Source organism: Somniosus microcephalus, chromosome 2 (genome assembly GCF_052327205.1).
Source record: "Somniosus microcephalus isolate GS21.2 chromosome 2, FLI_Smic_1.0, whole genome shotgun sequence".
NCBI classification, from domain to species: domain Eukaryota; kingdom Metazoa; phylum Chordata; class Chondrichthyes; order Squaliformes; family Somniosidae; genus Somniosus; species Somniosus microcephalus.
Genome location: NC_140988.1, coordinates 362,321,756 through 362,340,810, shown reverse-complemented (window position 1 = coordinate 362,340,810; position 19,055 = coordinate 362,321,756). Strand labels below are relative to the sequence as shown.

At 49.0% G+C, this 19,055-nt stretch overlaps 1 protein-coding gene across 1 annotated transcript; it reads right to left on the bottom strand.

Annotated features, from left to right (window-relative positions):
* Window positions 1-722: 722 nt before the first annotated feature.
* ap5s1 (adaptor related protein complex 5 subunit sigma 1) lies at window positions 723-6,691 on the bottom strand. The gene is made up of 2 exons (XM_085975581.1): window positions 6,466-6,691; window positions 723-2,702 (listed from the first exon to the last, which is right to left on the bottom strand). Exons 1-2 carry the CDS (start codon window positions 6,645-6,647, stop codon window positions 2,276-2,278), a joined length of 609 nt encoding a protein of 202 aa, XP_085831707.1. The 5' UTR covers window positions 6,648-6,691; the 3' UTR covers window positions 723-2,275.
* Between the last annotated feature and the right edge of the window lie 12,364 nt (window positions 6,692-19,055).

Here is a 19,055-nt window from a genome sequence, read left to right as displayed (position 1 = left end):
TTTAACTTTACACGCTAATCTCTTATGCGGGACCTTATCGAAAGCCTTCTGAAAGTCCAAATACACCACATCCACTGGTTCTCCCTTATCTATTCTACCAGTTACATCCTCAAAAAATTCCAGATTAGTCAAGCATGATTTACCTTTTGTAAATCCATGTTGACTTTGTCCGATCCTGTCAGTTTTCCAAGTGCTCTGCTATTACATCTTTTATCATTTTTGTGCTCAAGTCTCTGGAGTGGGGCTTGAAACCACAACCTTCTGACTCAGAGGCAAGAGTGCTACCCACTGAACCACGGCTGACATCATTAGGCGAGGACAGGACCAGGCTGGGCTCCGGTGTTCCCTGCAGTTGATTAGGAACAGCAAGAGGCCATTCAGCCTGCTCCACCATTCGTTTAGATCGCGGCTGATCTGTACCACAACTCCATTTTCCCACCCTTGCTCCATGTCCCTTGATACCCTTACCTAACAAAAATATCTCTCGGTCTCATTCTTGAAAGTTCCACTTGACCCAGCATCCACAGCTTTTGAAGAGTTCCAGGTTTCCACTACCCTTTGTTTGAAGTGCTTCCTGATTTCGCTCCAGAACGGTTTAGCTCTAATTTTAAGATTCTGTCATCTTGTTCTTGCTTCCCCCGCAATTTTTTTTTTTTTTTTACTCTTTAACCATTTGAAGCTTCAATCATAATTGGTAAAAACACCTCGATGGATACCGCAGGTTAAATAATTCATCAGTCTTTCCATAATTTTATTCAACCTTTGCATTGATTGTCACGATTTTACAGTCGAATTCACACATTTCTAAAGCTTTTTCTGTTATCTCTCCGGGCAGAACACATGCCCACTGGCCAATCGGTTCTCAAAGCTCCGATGCTGCTTAGCACTGGCCATTAAATGGGCACGAGAGTAAATGAGAGATCACTCTGCTTCCCGGTCCGTTCCCCCGCCCACCCCCTACAGAGAGTCACCAGGCCTCCCAAGATCAGGAACCCACAGCACGTGGGTAAAGTGGAACCTTTGCTCTCCACTGTATTACAGTAATACCCTTATTATAATATCCCTCTAATGTCCAGTGCCGGGCTCCGCAACACTACAGCAATACCAGTGGGCGACTGGGTAAAGGAAGCACCTGGTCTCACATTAAAGTCTGGGAAGTCCAAACTGTGACTCGAGCTCAAATACAGCTTGCAAGTCCTGGCAATACCATAAATAAATCCCAAGCCAATTCAGCCCTATTTGTTCTTGTATTTTTTAAATCATTGTTTTGCCCTGTCTGAATTTTGTGGGGCTGACGTTTGGAAATGGATGTCCCTCGTCCTAAACCTTAGACCTGACCACTTAGGTTATGTGAGTAGCTGCTGCTTGAGGTGAGAAAAATGAGTAGGAACATGAATTTAAACTTTGTACCTGGCCATTAGGGTTCCTTAGGTACACACCCAGCAGCTCACAAAGGCAAAAAAGCATGGGCCACCCCTGCACTAACTCTCTCAGGCCACAACTGTCCATAGCAAGTTAGCTGCTCGCAGTCACGGCAGAAATTGGAGCACAGAAATTTGTTTCCGCACACCAGAAAGAAATTTTTTTTTAAACTTTTTTATATGGGGTTCCCGATCACTATGCAGTGATCGTGATTGGAAAGTGCCGATGAAGAAAAAAGACTTGCATTTATATCGCACCCTTCACAACCTCAGAACGTCCCAAAGCGCTTTACAGCCAATGAAGTACTTTTTTTGAAGTGTAGTCACTGCTGTAATGTAGGAAATGCGGCAGCCAATTTGCGCATAGCAAGCTCCCACAAACAGCAATGTGATAATGGCCAGATAATCTGTCTGTGATGTTGATTGAGGGATAAATATTGGCCAGGACACCGGGGAGAACTCCCCTGCTCATCGTCAAAATAGTGCCGCGGGATATTTTACGTCCACCTGAGGGAGCAGACGGGGCCTCGGTTTAACATCTCATCCGAAAGAGGGCACCTCCGACAGTGCCGCACTCAATACTGGACTGGAGTGTCAGCCTAGATTTTGTGTTCAAGTCTCTGGAGTGGGACTTGAATGGAGGCAGAGGGCCTGGCTTGGATCTGATGCAACTCCCTCCCCACCCAACCCCCCCAGGTCAATACTTCTTGCCTAGTTTCATATTGAAAGAACTACCACTTGGGTGAGCTGTGCACAAGTAAAGGCCAGCACCTTCAGCAGGGTGGGAGAGCAAATTGGAGAGAGAAAAACAGCTCGCAGGAAAGTGAAAGCAATGCAGACAACAGCAGGCGGCATCACTTGAACATAGAAGCATTCAGTTCTTTCTCCAGACTCTGAATGAAGCAACAGTTAATAAACATCAGCTGCCCGTGTGGCAAAAACGTATTCAGGATCGCCTCGATTCTGTCCGTCTTCAGCACAACGTCGTTGCTTTGAGCCAGTAGTTTCAAATGCTCCGTGAAATACTTCACCAGCAATCTCAGGGTTTTTTCCGCCAGCATTAGGTTCTCGGAGGGGTCGCAGATCAGGGCAAAGCCCAGGTAAAGGACTGCCATCCACACCACTGTCGTTTCCTCCGTGAAAAGGTCGCCAGCAGGGAGGCGGAACACGCCCAGCTCCGGGTCCTGAGGGCCAGCCGATTCCTCGCTTATCACACACCCAAAGTCAGGGAGTGGCTTGTCTGCGGCCTGTCGAGCCAGGATACAAGAGGACTTCACTTGCCTGGAAATCAAAAGACAGCAGAGCGCGATCACTGACTGTTTCTGTCGTTACATTGCCCCGATTGTGCTCCACATGCAGACTGTCGTGTATACTCTTACTCTCACACTTCTACAGCAACAACTTCTTACAGCTTTGGACCACGTCGCCCACAAAGGTCAATGCCCCGTATTTGGCAGCGGCGAGAGGAGTGGACCTGGGATGGCAGGAATGACGTATGAGGAGATTGGGTCGATTGGGCTTATACTCGCTGGAGTTTATAAGATTGAGAGGCGATCTCAATGAAACTTATAAAATTCTAACAGGACTGGACAGACTAGATGCAGGAAGGATGTTCCCGATGACCGGGGAGTCCAGAACCAGGGGTCACAGTCTAAGGATAAGGGGTAAGCCATTTAGGACAGAGATGAGGAGGAATTTCTTCACCCAGAGCGTGGTGAACCTGTGGAATTCTCTACCACAGAAGGCAGTAGAGGCCAATTCATTAAATATATTCAAGAAGGAGTTAGATATATTTCTTAAGGTTAAAGGGATCAAGGGATATGGGGAGAAGGCAGGGACAGGGTACTGAATTTGGATGATCAGCCATGATCTCTTTAAATGGCGGAACAGGCTCGAGGGGCCGAATGGCCTAATCCTGCTCCTATCTTCTATGTTTCTATGTAAAATGGCAAGTGCAGCGGTGGCGACAGCGCGAGGAACCTTCAAAACAGGAAAAAATCAAGGAGTGACATCTCAGGGCAGCAGGTAGGTGACTGGTTGGTGAGTATGACGGGTTTTTTTTTGCCTCTAAGCTGGGGAAGTGGGTTAAACTCCAAGCTAGGAAACTGTAACTTGCTATTAATTTACTTAATTAGTAACTTAAACTAGATAAACCAATGAATTGATAAAACTAAAATAATTGATTAGTTAATTCATTAATATTTTTCCAATCAATTAAATAAAGGTTAGATGGACATGGGAGTTTGTGGAGACCAGCGAGATCCCAAGCAACCACATCTGCAGTGTCTGCAGCTCGAGGGACTTCGGCTCAGAGTTGTTGAGCTGGAGTACGAGCTGCAGACATTGTGGGGCATCAGGGAGGGGGAGAGTTACCTGGACACTTGTTCCAGGAGGTAGTCACACCACTTAGATTAAGTAGTACTTTAGAGTTCGTCAGTGGTCAGGGACAGGAGGGTGTGACCACAAGTCAGGAAGGTATGGGGACCCAGGATGTAGTGGTGGAGGAGCCTCGGCCCTGGATTTTGACCAACAGTATGAGATACTTGCTATCTGTGGGGATGAGAACAAAGACTGCAGGATGGATGAGCAAACAATTTTCTCTGCACCCTCTCCAGTGCCTCGAAATCATTTATATATGGCGACCAGAACTGTAAGCAGTTCTTATGTTCCTAACACTGTGCCCTTAACCCCCCACCCCCTCCCATTGCTCCGGACCCCCTGCGGCCCCACACCCACCCTCCCCCTCCCGCCTCTCTCCCACCGCCCACTCCCTCTTGCCGCCTCCTCCTCTCCCACCTCCTCCCCTTCCACTCCCCCTCCCCTCCCCCTCTTCCAATTCAATTCAATTCGCTATATTGGCATGACAAGGTACATCTTATGTTGCCAAAGCATCGAAAAACATTCATGGTTGTACACAAAAATACAGATATATCCATACAGTGTATAAACAGATATATCCCTGAGTGTATAAATATACATCCATATAATTTGTATATACTCTTTTCTTATATTTAGTGGTTGTCCCTCTGTTTATGGCAAGCTGTAACATAGTGTGCCGCTAAGGTTACACAATTTCTCTCTTCCCCTAGTAGGTATGGGAGTTTTTGGTCGTCATTCAAATTTCCCTCCCCCTCCCCTCTTCCCTTTCCACTCCACTCCTCCCCCCTCCCCTTCCCTTTCCACTCCACTCCTCCCCCCTTCTCTTCCACTCCCCTCCCCCCTTCTCTTCCACTCCCCTCCCCCCTTCTCTTCCACTCCCCTCCCCCCTTCTCTTCCACTCCCCTCCCCCCCTTCTCTTCCACTCCCCTCCCCCCCCTTCTCTTCCACTCCCCTCCCCCCCTTCTCTTCCACTCCCCTCCCCCCCCTTCTCTTCCACTCCCCTCCCCCCCTTCTCTTCCACTCCCCTCCCCCCCCTTCTCTTCCACTCCCCTCCCCCCCTTCTCTTCCACTCCCCTCCCCCCCTTCTCTTCCACTCCCCTCCCCCCCTTCTCTTCCACTCCCCTCCCCCCCTTCTCTTCCACTCCCCTCCCCCCCTTCTCTTCCACTCCCCTCCCCCCCTTCTCTTCCACTCCCCTCCCCCCCTTCTCTTCCACTCCCCCCCTTTCTCTTCCACTCCCCTCCCCCCCTTCTCTTCCACTCCCCTCCCCCCCTTCTCTTCCACTCCCCTCCCCCCCTTCTCTTCCACTCCCCTCCCCCCCTTCTCTTCCACTCCCCTCCCCCCCTTCTCTTCCACTCCCCCCCCTTCTCTTCCACTCCCCCCCCTTCTCTTCCACTCCCCCCCCTTCTCTTCCACTCCCCTCCCCCCCCTTCTCTTCCACTCCCCTCCCCCCCTTCTCTTCCACTCCCTCCCCCCCTTCTCTTCCACTCCCCTCCCCCCCTTCTCTTCCACTCCCCTCCCCCCCTTCTCTTCCACTCCCCTCCCCCCCTTCTCTTCCACTCCCCTCCCCTCCCCCCCCTTCTCTTCCACTCCCCTCCCCCCCTTCTCTTCCACTCCCCTCCCCTCCCCCCCTTCTCTTCCACTCCCCTCCCCCCCTTCTCTTCCACTCCCCTCCCCCCTTCTCTTCCACTCCCCTCCCCTCCCCCCCTTCTCTTCCACTCCCCTCCCCCCCTTCTCTTCCACTCCCCTCCCCCCCTTCTCTTCCACTCCCCTCCCCCCCTTCTCTTCCACTCCCCTCCCCCCCTTCTCTTCCACTCCCCTCCCTTCTCTTCCACTCCCCTCCCTTCTCTTCCACTCCCCTCCCTTCTCTTCCACTCCCCTCCCCCCTCTTCCCTTCCACTCCCCTCCCCCCCCCTTCTCTTCCACTCCCCTCCCCCCCCCCTTCTCTTCCACTCCCCTCCCCCCCCCTTCTCTTCCACTCCCCTCCCCCCCCCTTCTCTTCCACTCCCCTCCCCCCCCCCTTCTCTTCCACTCCCCTCCCCCCCCCCTTCTCTTCCACTCCTCTCCCCCCCCCCTTCTCTTCCACTCCCCTCCCCCCCCCCTTCTCTTCCACTCCCCTCCCCCCCCCCTTCTCTTCCACTCCTCTCCCCCCCCCCTTCTCTTCCACTCCTCTCCCCCCCCCTTCTCTTCCACTCCTCTCCCCCCCCCCTTCTCTTCCACTCCTCTCCCCCCCCCCTTCTCTTCCACTCCTCTCCCCCCCCCCTTCTCTTCCACTCCTCTCCCCCCCCCCTTCTCTTCCACTCCTCTCCCCCCCCTTCTCTTCCACTCCTCTCCCCCCCCCCCTTCTCTTCCACTCCTCTCCCCCCCCCCCTTCTCTTCCACTCCTCTCCCCCCCCCCTTCTCTTCCACTCCTCTCCCCCCCCCCTTCTCTTCCACTCCTCTCCCCCCCCCTTCTCTTCCACTCCTCTCCCCCCCCCCCTTCTCTTCCACTCCTCTCCCCCCCCCCCTTCTCTTCCACTCCTCTCCCCCCCCCCCTTCTCTTCCACTCCTCTCCCCCCCCCCCTTCTCTTCCACTCCTCTCCCCCCCCCCCTTCTCTTCCACTCCTCTCCCCCCCCCCCTTCTCTTCCACTCCTCTCCCCCCCCCCCTTCTCTTCCACTCCTCTCACCGGGCCACGGCCGCCAGCTGCTCTTTGCCCAGCAGCCTGAGCCGCTGCTGCTGGAGCTGGGCGGCGGCGGGGCCCCCCTCCTGTGCGGCGTCCTGCGGACTGGCTGCGCCGAAGAGCCGGGAGTAGAGCGGCCGGCACAGCTCCCCGGGGCCGAGCACCAGCAGCACCAGGCCCCGCGCCATGGCAACCACAATGGCGGCCCCCGGCCCCGGCACATCTCACGAGAGCGCGGGGCACGCCGGGACCTGTAGTCTTCCCGCAGTGACGTACTACATTACCCAGGGTGCAGTGGAGGTGGCTGGCTCCTCAGCCCGGCAGCGCCCCCTGTGGTCACACAGCGCACAAGCATGCTGCAAGCAATGTCTGAAAAGACAATTTGCTGCCTGCAGGTTTGAAAATGTAGGCAAGGTCCACAATGCAAATTTGGAAAAAATAGGAGAGGAGGAACATAGATGCTGAGATAAAAACAGAAAATGCTGGAAATACTCAGCAGGTCAGGCAGCATCTGTGGAGAGAGAAACAGAGTTAATGTTTGTAAGGGGTTTTTCTCTTAGATCGCAGAGGTTTCTCTCCCTAGAGGCCCTCTCTCTCTCTTGCACAGTAAAACCTTGAGTGGTTCGACCCACGCGCCCCTTAGATTCTATACACTGGACTTTGAGGCAGGAACTACAATGCAGAGAATACTCTATAGACCAGGTTTAATGAAAACGAGATGAAATTTTATTGCATATAGAAACAAATCAAACTGCAAGCCAATAAGGTACATGGGAGGGAAAAACAAATCATAACACAGTACTAGCTAAGATAAATACAGGCATATTATACTTTACAGAGGTTATCACGAAATGGGGAAATACACGGAACATCGAGGGACAACAACTCATAGTTAATTACCCCTTAAATGCTCACCCCCTAAGCCTATCTAGATCAGATTATGAGGGGCCAGAAACATGCTCACCAATCCCAGTTAGAAACATAGAGGTTTTGAAGTCTGCGTTTTGATTCTCTATGACGTCCTGTCTCCACGTGGTCAGTGGGCTGTAGGCGCAGCGGGCTGTCCAGGCTGATGGCGTCTCGGCCACCTTAAGTCAGCAGGACTCGCCGTCCATCGTTTCGCCCACAGGCTGTCTTCTCGGTGCTCCTGCAGACGACGATGGTGGTCACAGCCTTGATTTTTCAGTGCTTCTGTGCTCAACGCTGGCTACCCCGATCGGTAGGGGCGTTTCGTCTCCTCTTCCTCTCGTCAACTGCCCGGGGTCTTTGTCGATGATCTCCCGATGACTACCCCGGGTCTCGTCTTCTTCTTCTTCGAACCACCTTCTTGGATGGCAAGCCTTCCCAAGGCTACCTGAAGGCTCGTCGTTCTCCAACAGCTACGAAAAGCTGGGCCAGGCCAAAAGCGTACCGATAGCTATTCCGGGTCCCCAATTATACTTCTCAAAGAGGCTCTTATCTCCCGCCTAGATCAAGGTTAGTCTTTGTTCAATTTTTGGCGGGCTTGTAGCACAGCGGGGTAGTTATTATGTTTTAAACTACTTTGGGATGGCCGGTAATGGCCATCTCTGGTCTGGAATGACCCTGTATTGTTTTTAATGTCCTCTTGATGTCTTTAACGGTTCTTGATGTTCCCCCTATGAATTTGAAACTGTTTCCCTTTGTCTGGGTAAACATTTAGATGGCCTTTATCTACAGGCCGATCTGATTGGATCTGCATCCAATCCATATGTATGTGGTTCTGTCTGGTTTCGTTTTCTCCGAAACGGCCTTCCAGAACTTACTGTGGGCTGAATCCACAAAGGCTGTCTGGGGACTGCAGGAACCATTTTAAAGTGTCCCAAAAAGCTGGTCACGGGGTCTGGCAGCCATTTTGTATGCCCCTTTCTCTGGGCTTCTTTTAAAACAGTCTTTAAAATTAAGGCCTCTTCTGCCAATAGACCCTTATAGGACAATGTTCAAATTTTGCGAATCTTACACGTTTCAGGTCGATGACCCATCAAAGGTCATTATCACATTGCTGTTTATGGGATCTTGCTGAGCACAAATTGGCTGCAGCATTTCCGACATGACAACGGGGGGTGTGGGGCATTGAGCAGTGTGCGAAGCTTGTGGTACAGATGGTGGTATGTCGCATTTGCTGAAGCCTTCACTCACCCTGACCACCCATGTGAGCTCGTTAAACTTCTTCCTGCACTGGGTGTGGGTCCTAGAGACCACAGCACTGCCCGTGATGCCATAGTCTCAGGAGAAGGGGCCGGCCTTTTACGACTGAGATGAGGAGGAACTTCTTCACTCAGAGGATTGTGAATCTTTGGAATTCTCTGCCCGAAAGTGTTGTGAATGCTCAGTCGTTGAGTATATTCAAGGCTGAGATAGATAGATTTTTGGAATCCAGACATTATGATGGAGGGATGGAACTTTAGTGTCCTCCAACCCTCCAAGATCTCTACGTTCCTCCAATTCTGGCCTCTTGTTCACCCCTCAAATTCTTCGCTCCACCATCGGTGGCCGTGCCTTCAGCTATCTCGGCCCTAAGCTCTGGAATTTCCTCCCTAAACCGCTCCACCTCTCTACCTCTCCTCCTTTAAGACGCTCGTTAAAACCTACCACCTGTCCTGATGTCTCCATGTTTGGCTTGGTTAATTTCTGTCTGATTACACTCCTGTGAAGTGCCTTGGGACATTTTACTACTTTAAAGGCACTACATAAATGCAAGTTGTTGTTGTTGAATGAGGTGATATAGGCCAAATGGCCTTCCTCATTCATAATTATCCTGTGCATTGGGATTAAAAAGATTTAAAAAAGTTGCCATGGTATTCTACTGCCAATAGTACCTCACCTACGTGACAGTAGACCTTCACAGTATGGTATGGTCAAGAAGTTAAATTTGCTTATAACTGCAGAGGTATTTAACAAACCAAAGGATACAATCTCTGTTATAGGAATGTGAGAGAGTAACGATTTGAAAAACACAGACTGTTCTCATCGGGCCTGCTCAAAAACCTGGTAAGGTGGCAACCCTAGCAGGCCTCTGACCTGAAGCAAAGTGCACGTAAGAAGGTAGAAAACAAAAGAAATGAGAAAACACCATTCAACCCATCAGGCCAGCTGCTACCACAACAAAACATCTACAATTCACCTCCAGCGAGGGTCTAGTGAGAATGAGGAACTGAAAGAAATTAGTATTCGTAAAAAAAATAGTACTGGAGAAATTAATGGCACTAAAAGCTGATAAATCCCCTGGACCTGATGGCTTTGAAAGAGGTGGCTGTAGAGATAGTGGATACATTGGTTGTCATTTTCCAAAATTCCATAGATTCTAGAACTGTTCCCACAGATTGGAAGGTAGCAAATGTAACCCCACTATTAAAGAATGAAGGGAGAGAGAAAACAGGGAACTACAGACCAATTAGGCTGACATCAGTAGTAGGGAAAATGCTAGAATCTATTATTAAGGATGTGGTAACAGGGCAATTAGTAAACAATAAAAGGATTGGGCAGAGTCAGCATGGAATTATGAAAGGGAAGCTTTAACTGGTGGGGCAGGCTGTAACTAGTGGGGTACCACAAGAATCAGTGCTTGGGCCTCAGCTATTCACAATCTACATCAATGATTTGGATGAGGGGACCAAATGTAATATATCCAAGTTTGCTGATGATACAAAGCTAGGTGGGAATGTAAGTTGTGCGGAGGATGCAAATAGGCTTCAAGGGGATATAGACAGGCTAAGTGAGTGGGCAAGAACACGGCAAATGGAATATAATGTGGAGAAATGTGAAGTTATCCACTTTGGTAGGAAAAATAGAAAAGCAGTGTATTTTTTAAATGGTGAGAAACTGGGCAATGTTGGTGTTCAGAGGGACCTGGATGTCCTTGTACACGAATCACTGAACGTTAACATACAGGTACAGCAAGCAATTAGGAAAGCAAATGGTATGTTGGCCTTTATTACAAGAGGATTTGAGTATAAGAGTAAAGATGTCTTACTGCAATTATATAGGGCCCTGGTGAGACCACACCTGGAGTATTGTGTACAGTTTTGATCTCCTTACCTAAGGAAGGATATACTTGCCATAGAGGGAGTGCAACGAAGGTTCACCAGACTGGTGCCTGGGATGGGGGGATTGTCCTATGAGGAGAGATTGAGTAGACTAGGCCTTCGAGTTTAGAAGAATGAGAGGTGATCTCATTGAAACAGATAAAATTCTTACAGGGCTTGACAGGGTAGATGCAGGGAGGATGTTTCCCCTGGCTGGGGAGTCTAGAACCAGGGGTCACAGTCTCAGAATAAGGAGTCGGCCATTTAGGACTGAGATGAGGAGAAATTTCTTCACTCAGAGGGTGGTGAATCTTTGGAATTCTCTACCCCAGAGGGCTGTGGAGGCTCAGTCATTGAGTATATTCAAGGCAGAGATCGATAGATTTTTGAATATAAGGGAATCAAGGGATATGGGGACAGTGCAGGGAAGTAGAGATGAGGTAGAAGATCAGCCGTGATCTTATTGAATGGCGGAGCAGGCTTGAAGGGCCAAATGGCCGACTCCTGCTCCTATTTCTTATGTTCACCATGAACCCATCACTATACTGATTACTAAAATGTGCACAGATCACTAAAATGCAGTGATCAGCAATATTCCCCCTCAGGTCCACAGCCGCGTGTCCATGCAGCGATCTGCAGGTCCTGCGCAGGTCATTCAATGGCATTATAATGGGGAAAAAGCCGTGCATGCGCGGTAATTTGAATGGGCCGTGCAGCCCCTTAAAGGGGCCACACACCCTCAAAAAAAATTAGCGGGAACATTGGTGGTCAGGTACAAAAACAAAATCAAAAAGGTTAATGGAATGTGAGCCTTTATAACTAGACGGCTAGAATATACAGTGGAGGAGGTTTTGCTACAGCTACACAACGCCCTGGTTAGACCAATCTGGAGCACTGTGCACAATTTTGGGCACCTCACCTCAGAAAGAATATATTGGCCTTGGGAGGAGTGCAGCGCAGATTCACCAGATTGTTACCAGGGCTCCAAGGGTTAGATTATGAGGAGCGATTACATAAACTGGACTTGTATTCCCTGGAATAGAGAAGCTTAAGGGGAGATTTCATTGAGGGTTTTAGGATTTTAGAAGGAATAGAAACATAGAAGATAGGAGCAGGAGTCGGCCATTCGGCCCCTTGAGCCTGCTCCGCCATTCAATGAGATCATGGCTGATCATCCAAATTCAGTACCCTGTCCCTGCTTTCTCCCCATACCCCTTGATCCCTTTAGCCTTAAGAAATATATCCAACTCCTTCTTGAATATATTTAATGAATTGGCCTCAACTGCCTTCTGTGGTAGAGAATTCCACAGGTTCACCACTCTCTGGGTGAAGAAATTCCTCCTCATCTCTGTCCTAAATGGCTTATCCCTTATCCTTAGACTGTGACCCCTGGTTCTGGACTCCCCGACCATCGGGAACATCCTTCCTGCATCCTGAATTGATAGGGTAGTGAGAGAGAGAAACTTTATCCGCCGGTGGAGAAGTCTAGGACAAGGGGTCATAACCTTAAAATCAGAGCCAGGCCATTCAGGAGAGAAGTTAGGAAACACTTCTTCACACAAAGGGTGGTAGGAGTGTGGAACTTGTGTATGTACCTTTAAGAGAAGAACTGATTCTATACTGCAGTACCGGCAGTGACCACCCCTGCATATAAAGCCATAGCAGGCTTCTGTATTTCAGTCTTGAATTACTCTCTGTTCAGTAAATACCTGTTTTATTGTTCTCCTGCAGTCCGAGTATTATTGATCCTCGGACACTACACTGGCGACGGGCAGGTTTGAACTCACCTGCAGTACTGCATCACCTCACGGGGATCTTTTCCCTGAAGAGAAGCTTCTTGGAGGTCGAAGTCAGAACGGCGGGCGTCGACCACGGGCAGCCGCCCAGGGATCCATCGGAGAGTTGCAGGGGAGGCTGTGGAGAGCTGGGCCTGGCTCCCCAATCGAGGTGTTCCAGCAAGTCGTGCTGGTAGCAGGTAGTGCGCTGACCCTTCCGGACTGCGGCGGGCTCGGGCTCGATTGAGCGGCTCTGCAAAGGGGCCGTGCAGCGTCGTCGGGAGGAAGAGAGAGGGTGGAGCGCACAGGGCGCGGTCGGTGCTCAAGAACAGGGCAGCGTGGAGAGGATAGAACGAGGGGAAGGAAAAGTGATACGCGCCGAAATCGCGGGTCGCTGCCATTACCCTGTAGAACGCTAGGAGCAGCGTGGCAGCAAGGGGAAGAAGGAAAAGCGCGGGAGGCGCCATTTTATTCCATTGGGGAAGAAGGAAAAGCGCGGGAGACGCCATTTTATTACATTGGGGAAGAAGAAAAAGCGCGGGAGGCGCCATTTTAAATCACCCAAGATGCCGAAGAGTGGCAGTATCACTGCTTTCGACAACGAGGTAGAAGACTGGACCACGTATGTGGAAAGAATTGAAGTGTACTGCAATGCCAATGAGGTGGCCAATGGAAAGAAGGCGTCGGTATTATTAAATTTGATGGGCGCGAGAACGTACGGCCTATTGCGGAATTTAATTACCCCAGCTAAACCAATGGAGAAAAGTTTTGAAGAGATTGTTAATATCTTACAGGAACACCTAAACCCTACACCGCTGCTGATAGCAGAAAGATTCAAGTTCCATAAAAGAAACCAGCACAAAGATGAGAACAATGCTGACTATCTTACGGAACTACGCAAGTTATCGAAGCACTGCCAGTTCGGAGCAGGACTGGCAGACACCTTGTGGGATAAGTTTGTCTGCGGGCTCCAGAGTGAAGGAACCCAGAAACGACTACTTTCGGAAAAGGACCTGACGCTAGAACAGGCTTTCAGCGTGGCAGTATCCTACGAAGCAGCAGCACGGGGAGCTGCGGAAATACAACAGAAACCACAGGAATACAGCGCTAACGAAATGGCGTATGGAGCAGAAAAGTGCTATCACTGCGGCAGAACAACCCATGATCAGAAGGACTGCTGGGTTAAGGACAAAGTATGCAGGCAATGTGGGAAAATGGGAAACATAGCAAGAGTCTGCAGGTCGGGAAAGAAAACCAACACTACAAGAACTACTAAGGAAAAGTACAAGAAAGTAAAGAAATTGACAGACAGTAGTTTGGAAGATCAGGAGAGTGATAAGGACTCCGGGAGCAGGAGACTAAGTTGTCTAAAGTTACACAACGTGATCGCAAAGGAGGATCACCGAACCATTTGGGTCACCCTCATGATAGCAGGGTCCCCATTAAAGATGGAATTGGACACAGGATCAGCCCTAACTGTAATGAATCGACGAGACTATGAGCAGCTATTCTCACACATACCCTTGAAGGACATGTCCATTGTATTGAAGACATATACGGGGCAAAAAGTCTACCCCAGAGGAAAAATAAGGGTGCCAGTTGAATACAACGGCAAGGAAGCACAGAAACTGTATCTATATATACTACCAGATGGAGGACCACCATTATTGGGATGTGAATGGATCCAAAAATACAATTGGATTGGCATTCCATTCAGGCGCTAACTGTGACTGATAAAAAGGATGATGACGTCATACCTGGACGACTGTCAAAAATTCTAACTGACGCGAAAGAGGTGTTCCAACAAGGACTTGGGACTCTAAAAGGAGTAACGGCAACGATAAAAATCAAAGATAACGCAAACCCAAAATTTATAAAGGCCAGACCGGTACCTTACGCGATCCGCCCAGCCGTTGAAGCAGAGCTGGAGAGTCTAGAGCGTTCGGGTGTGCTGTCCAAGGTGGACTGGAGCGAGTGGGCCACATCCATCGTTCCTGTAATGAAGAAATCATTGAGCAGCACGCCTGGGGAACCAAAGAAGGTTCGCATCTGTGGGGACTTCAAGGTAACTGTGAACCCAGTCCTGCACACAGTATAGAAGATACGGATAGAAGATATTTTCGCCTCGCTATCTGGAGGGAAACGCTTTACAAAGATTGATCTGGCCCAAGCGTATCTACAAATGGAGGTGGAAGAAGCGTCTAGGAAATACCTCACGATAAACACTCACAAAGGCCTTTACCAGTACAATCGACTGGTATTCGGGGTAGCATCAGCCCCGGCTATTTGGCAGAGGGCGATGGAACAAGTCCTGCAAGGGATCCCGGGGACCCAGTGTTATTTGGACGACATCCTGGTTACGGGCGAAAATGACAGTGAACACCTTGCCAACCTGGAGCAGGTGCTCACGAGATTACAGGAATATGGGCTACGAGCCAACCGCCCCAAATGCGAGTTCTTCAGGAGACAAATCTCATATTGTGGCCACATGATTGATGAGGAAGGGTTGCATAAGTCGCCGGACAAGATTGAGGCTGTAGTCAAGGCTCCAGCACCGGAAAATGTGTCGCAACTGAGGTCGTTCCTCGGGTTGGTGAACTACTACCATAAGTTCTTGCCGAATTTATCTACAATTCTGCACCCACTGAATGCCCTACTGCAAACTGGAGCAACATGGAAATGGAGTGATGAGTGTAAGCGTGCCTTTCAGAAATGTAAATGCCTAATCACTTCAAAAGAAGTATTGGCCCACTACAATCCAACACTACCGATTCGGTTAGCATGTGATGCGTCTCCCTACGGCATTGGAGCGGTGCTGTCACACAAATTCTCTGACGGTTCAGAGAGGCCAATAGCCTTTGCGTCGCGCTCGTTAACCTCAGCCGAGCGTAACTACGCCCAGATTGACAGGGAGGCCCTCAGCCTGGTGTGGGGGATGAAGAAGTTCAATCACTATCTGCACGGGCAGAAATTCACCCTACTGACTGATCATCAGCCCCTGGTCTCCATTTTTAACCCAAAGAAGGGCGTTCCGGTGATGACAGCGCAACGGCTGCAAAGATGGTCATTTTTCTAGGGGCATATCAGTACGACATAGAGTACAAGGGTACGAAACAGCATGGAAACACTGATGGGCTGTCGCGCCTACCGTTGCCTACGGTAGAGGAAGCACCTGCAGTGGACCCTGTTGAGATATTCCATGCGACCATAGTCGAATGTCTACCTGTTACAAACTCAAGTATAGAGAAGGAAACCCAAAATGACCCGATACTCTCTCGGGTCTATGATTTGACGGTGAAGGGATGGCCAGCACATGGCGACTCACTGTTGCCAGCATTTTCGCCAAGGAGAGAACAGCTGTCAGTGTGCCGGGGGACCTTGATGTGTGGATCCCGAGTGGTAATTCCACCCAAGTTGAGAGATAGAGTGCTCAATGAGCTTCATGAGGGTCATCTGGGAGGAGTAAAAATGAAGAGCCTAGCCAGGGCGTTTGTGTGGTGGCCGGGAATCGATAAAGAAATCGAGGATATGACCAAGAGATGCACAGGATGCCAGAAGGTCCAAAACGCTCCACCACAGGCCCCGCTACATCCATGGGAGTGGCCCTCATCTCCATGGCAACGGGTACACATTGATTTTGCTGGTCCATTTATGGACTCAATGTTCCTAATCGCTGTGGACGCCCATTCGAAATGGCCAGAGGTCATCAAAATGTCCTCCACCACCACGGAGAAAACTATTGCAGTCCTACGGACCATCTTCACCAGGAATGGCTTGCCAGAACAGATTTGCTCCGACAATGGGCCACAGTTTGTGTCAGAGGATTTCCGGAGGTTTCTGAGGAATAATGGGGTGAAGCATTACACATCTGCCCCATATCATCCAGCCACAAATGGATTGGCTGAGAGGTTTGTTCAGACCTTTAAAAAGGCCATAAAGGCAATGCATAATGACGACATACCACTACAACACAAGGTGGATAATTTCTTGTTTGCTTACCGGAATGCGACACATGCAGTCACCAACCAAGCTCCAGCTATAATGTTCTTCAACCGAAGGCTAAGATATCACCTGGATTTGCTCAAACCAAACATAAGACGAGATGTTGAGGATAAGCAATTCCAGCACATAAATGAGAAGCCAACCAGGAGCTTCAAGATAGGGCAACCAGTCTTGGCCCGCGACTACCGAACAGAAAAATGGCAGCCAGGAACGATATGCACACAGCAGGGACCACTAATGTACACAGTGGACATTGGAGAGATCATCATGAGATGCCATGCTGACCAGATTCTAGAGTCACAGGAACAAGCCAAACCCATACCATGAGCAGGTACACCTGGTAATCAACCCGAAGTACAGATTGCGTCTGCCTCAGAAGCAGTGGTATTGGAAGCTGACGAACCAACCAATGACAATGAGCCAGAATCAACTCCGCCGCAAGAACAGGATACTCGAGAAAGGCGCTATCCAGTCAGGATGAGGAAGCCTCCTCAAAGACTGAACTTATAAATGATTATTTCAGTTGATGTATATAGTACAGAGAAAATTGTAATTGAAATTAGTTATTATTTAGTTGTTAAATGAATGTTATGTACTGTTTATCTAAAAGGGGAGGAATTGTTGTGTATGTACCTTTAAGAGAAGAACTGATTCTATACTGCAGTACCGGCAGTGACCACCCCTGTATATAAAGCCATAGCAGGCTTCTGTATTTCAGTCTTGAATTACTCTCTGTTCAGTAAATACCTGTTTTATTGTTCTCCTGCAGTCTGAGTATTATTGATCCTCGGACACTACAGATCTCTCTCCCACAAAAAGCAGGAGATGTTCGCTCAGTTAATAATTTTAAATCTGAGATCGAAAGATTTTTGCAAGCCAAGGATATTAAGGACCTGGAGCCAAGGTGGGTAAATGGAGTTAGGACACAGATCAGCCACAATCTCATCGAATGGTGGAACAGCCCCGAGGGGCTGAATGGCCTACTCCTGTTCCTATGTTCCTATCCTACTGTAAAATGTAAGGAAACATGGAGTTATTTTGCTAATGTAATATTGTTTTTGTATCCACCAACTTTCCACGCGATTTGAACTGAGTTATTTTAAACAAAATGGAAAAGTATTTTAAAAGAATCTTTTATCTTTGTCAAACTGAATTTACTTTTGAGTATGGCACTGCAGAGATATCTACACGAGACTGCAGGTACAAATAGATCATTCATGTTGGGTTAAGTGTCGCCTGTGGCTCAGTGGGTCGCACTCTCGCCTCTGAGTCCTGAAGGTTGTGGGTTCATAGTCTCACTCCAGAGACTTGAGCATAAAAACTCCAGGTTAACACTCCAGTGCAGTACTGAGGGAGTGCTGCACTGTCAGAGGTGCCGTCTTTCGGATGAGACATTAAACCGTCTGCTCTCTCAGGTGGACGTAAAAGATCCCACGGCACTATTTCAAAGAAGAGCAGGGGAGTTATCCCCGGTGTCCTGGCCAATATTTATCCCTCAATCAACATCACAAAAACAAATTGTCTGGTCATTATCACATTGCTGTTTGTGGGAGCTTGCTGTGCGCAAATTGGCCGCCGCGTTTCCTACATTACAACAGCGACACCTCAAAAAGTACTTCATTGGGTGTAAAGTGCTTTGGTCATGAAAGGCGCTATATAAATGCAAGTATTTCTTTCTTTCAATTGCACATTCTTCTTACACGGGGCCATTGATATCAAAAGATGTACTGGATGTTGCAAAGCAGAGATTTCGCTCCCTCACAGGAGGCCTCCTGCCTTTACTGGTCGATTAGTTGCCACGGTGATCTTTCTACCCTATTGATCTAGTTACACACCCTACACGTTCCATTCCTTTCACAATTGCTACTCTTTTATTTGAAACCGCATTCAATGTTTGCTCAGCTGGCACAGCCTAATCTTTTTGTTGCATCTTATTTATTCATTCTCGGGACGTGGGCACCGCTGGCAAGGCCGGCATTTACTGCCCATCCCTAGTGGCCCTGAGTTCCGATATGATTGAGTGACTTGCTCAGGCACTTGGGAGGGCAGTAAAGAGTCAACCTTGCAGAGTGTGGGACTGGAGTCACATGTGAGGCCAGGCCGGGCGAGGGCGGAGGGTTTCCTTCCCTCAAGGACATTAGTGAACCAAGTTGAGTTTTTAACAAGCATCCAGCAGCTTCCTGCTCACTCTTGCACCCGAGGGAGAAAGGAATAGACGGACATTCTGATAGGATAAGATGAAGAAAGGTGGGAGGAGGCTGGTGTGGAGCAACACCGACAGTTGGGCCGCATTTCTTCACACAAAGGGCAGGGGGAAATCTGGAATTCGTCCCCAAAAAAGGCTGGGGGGTCAATTGAAAATTTCAAAGAGTTTGATAGATTTTTGATAGGCAAAGGGTATTAAGGGATATGGAACCAAGGCGGGTAGATGGAGTTAAGATACAGATCAGCCATGATCTAATTGAATGGCAGAACAGGCTCGAGGGGCTGAATGGCCTACTCCTGTTCCTAGGGCCTGGTTCTGTGCTGTAGACTCTTCTGTAAATTCCAGATTTTTGTATTTCTAAAGTTAATTCAAATTCTCAAAATACCGTGGTGGGATTTGAACTGGATCGCTATTCAAGTAACATAAACCACTACACGACCATACACCTCTTACAATACGTGTTTAATTGTGTCCTTGTATTGGCTGTTGGTAGCTCTGATGTACATTACCTTGCATTTCTTAATGTTAACTCATGAACTGTATTAAAATTGCGCAAGACCAACAGCAGTG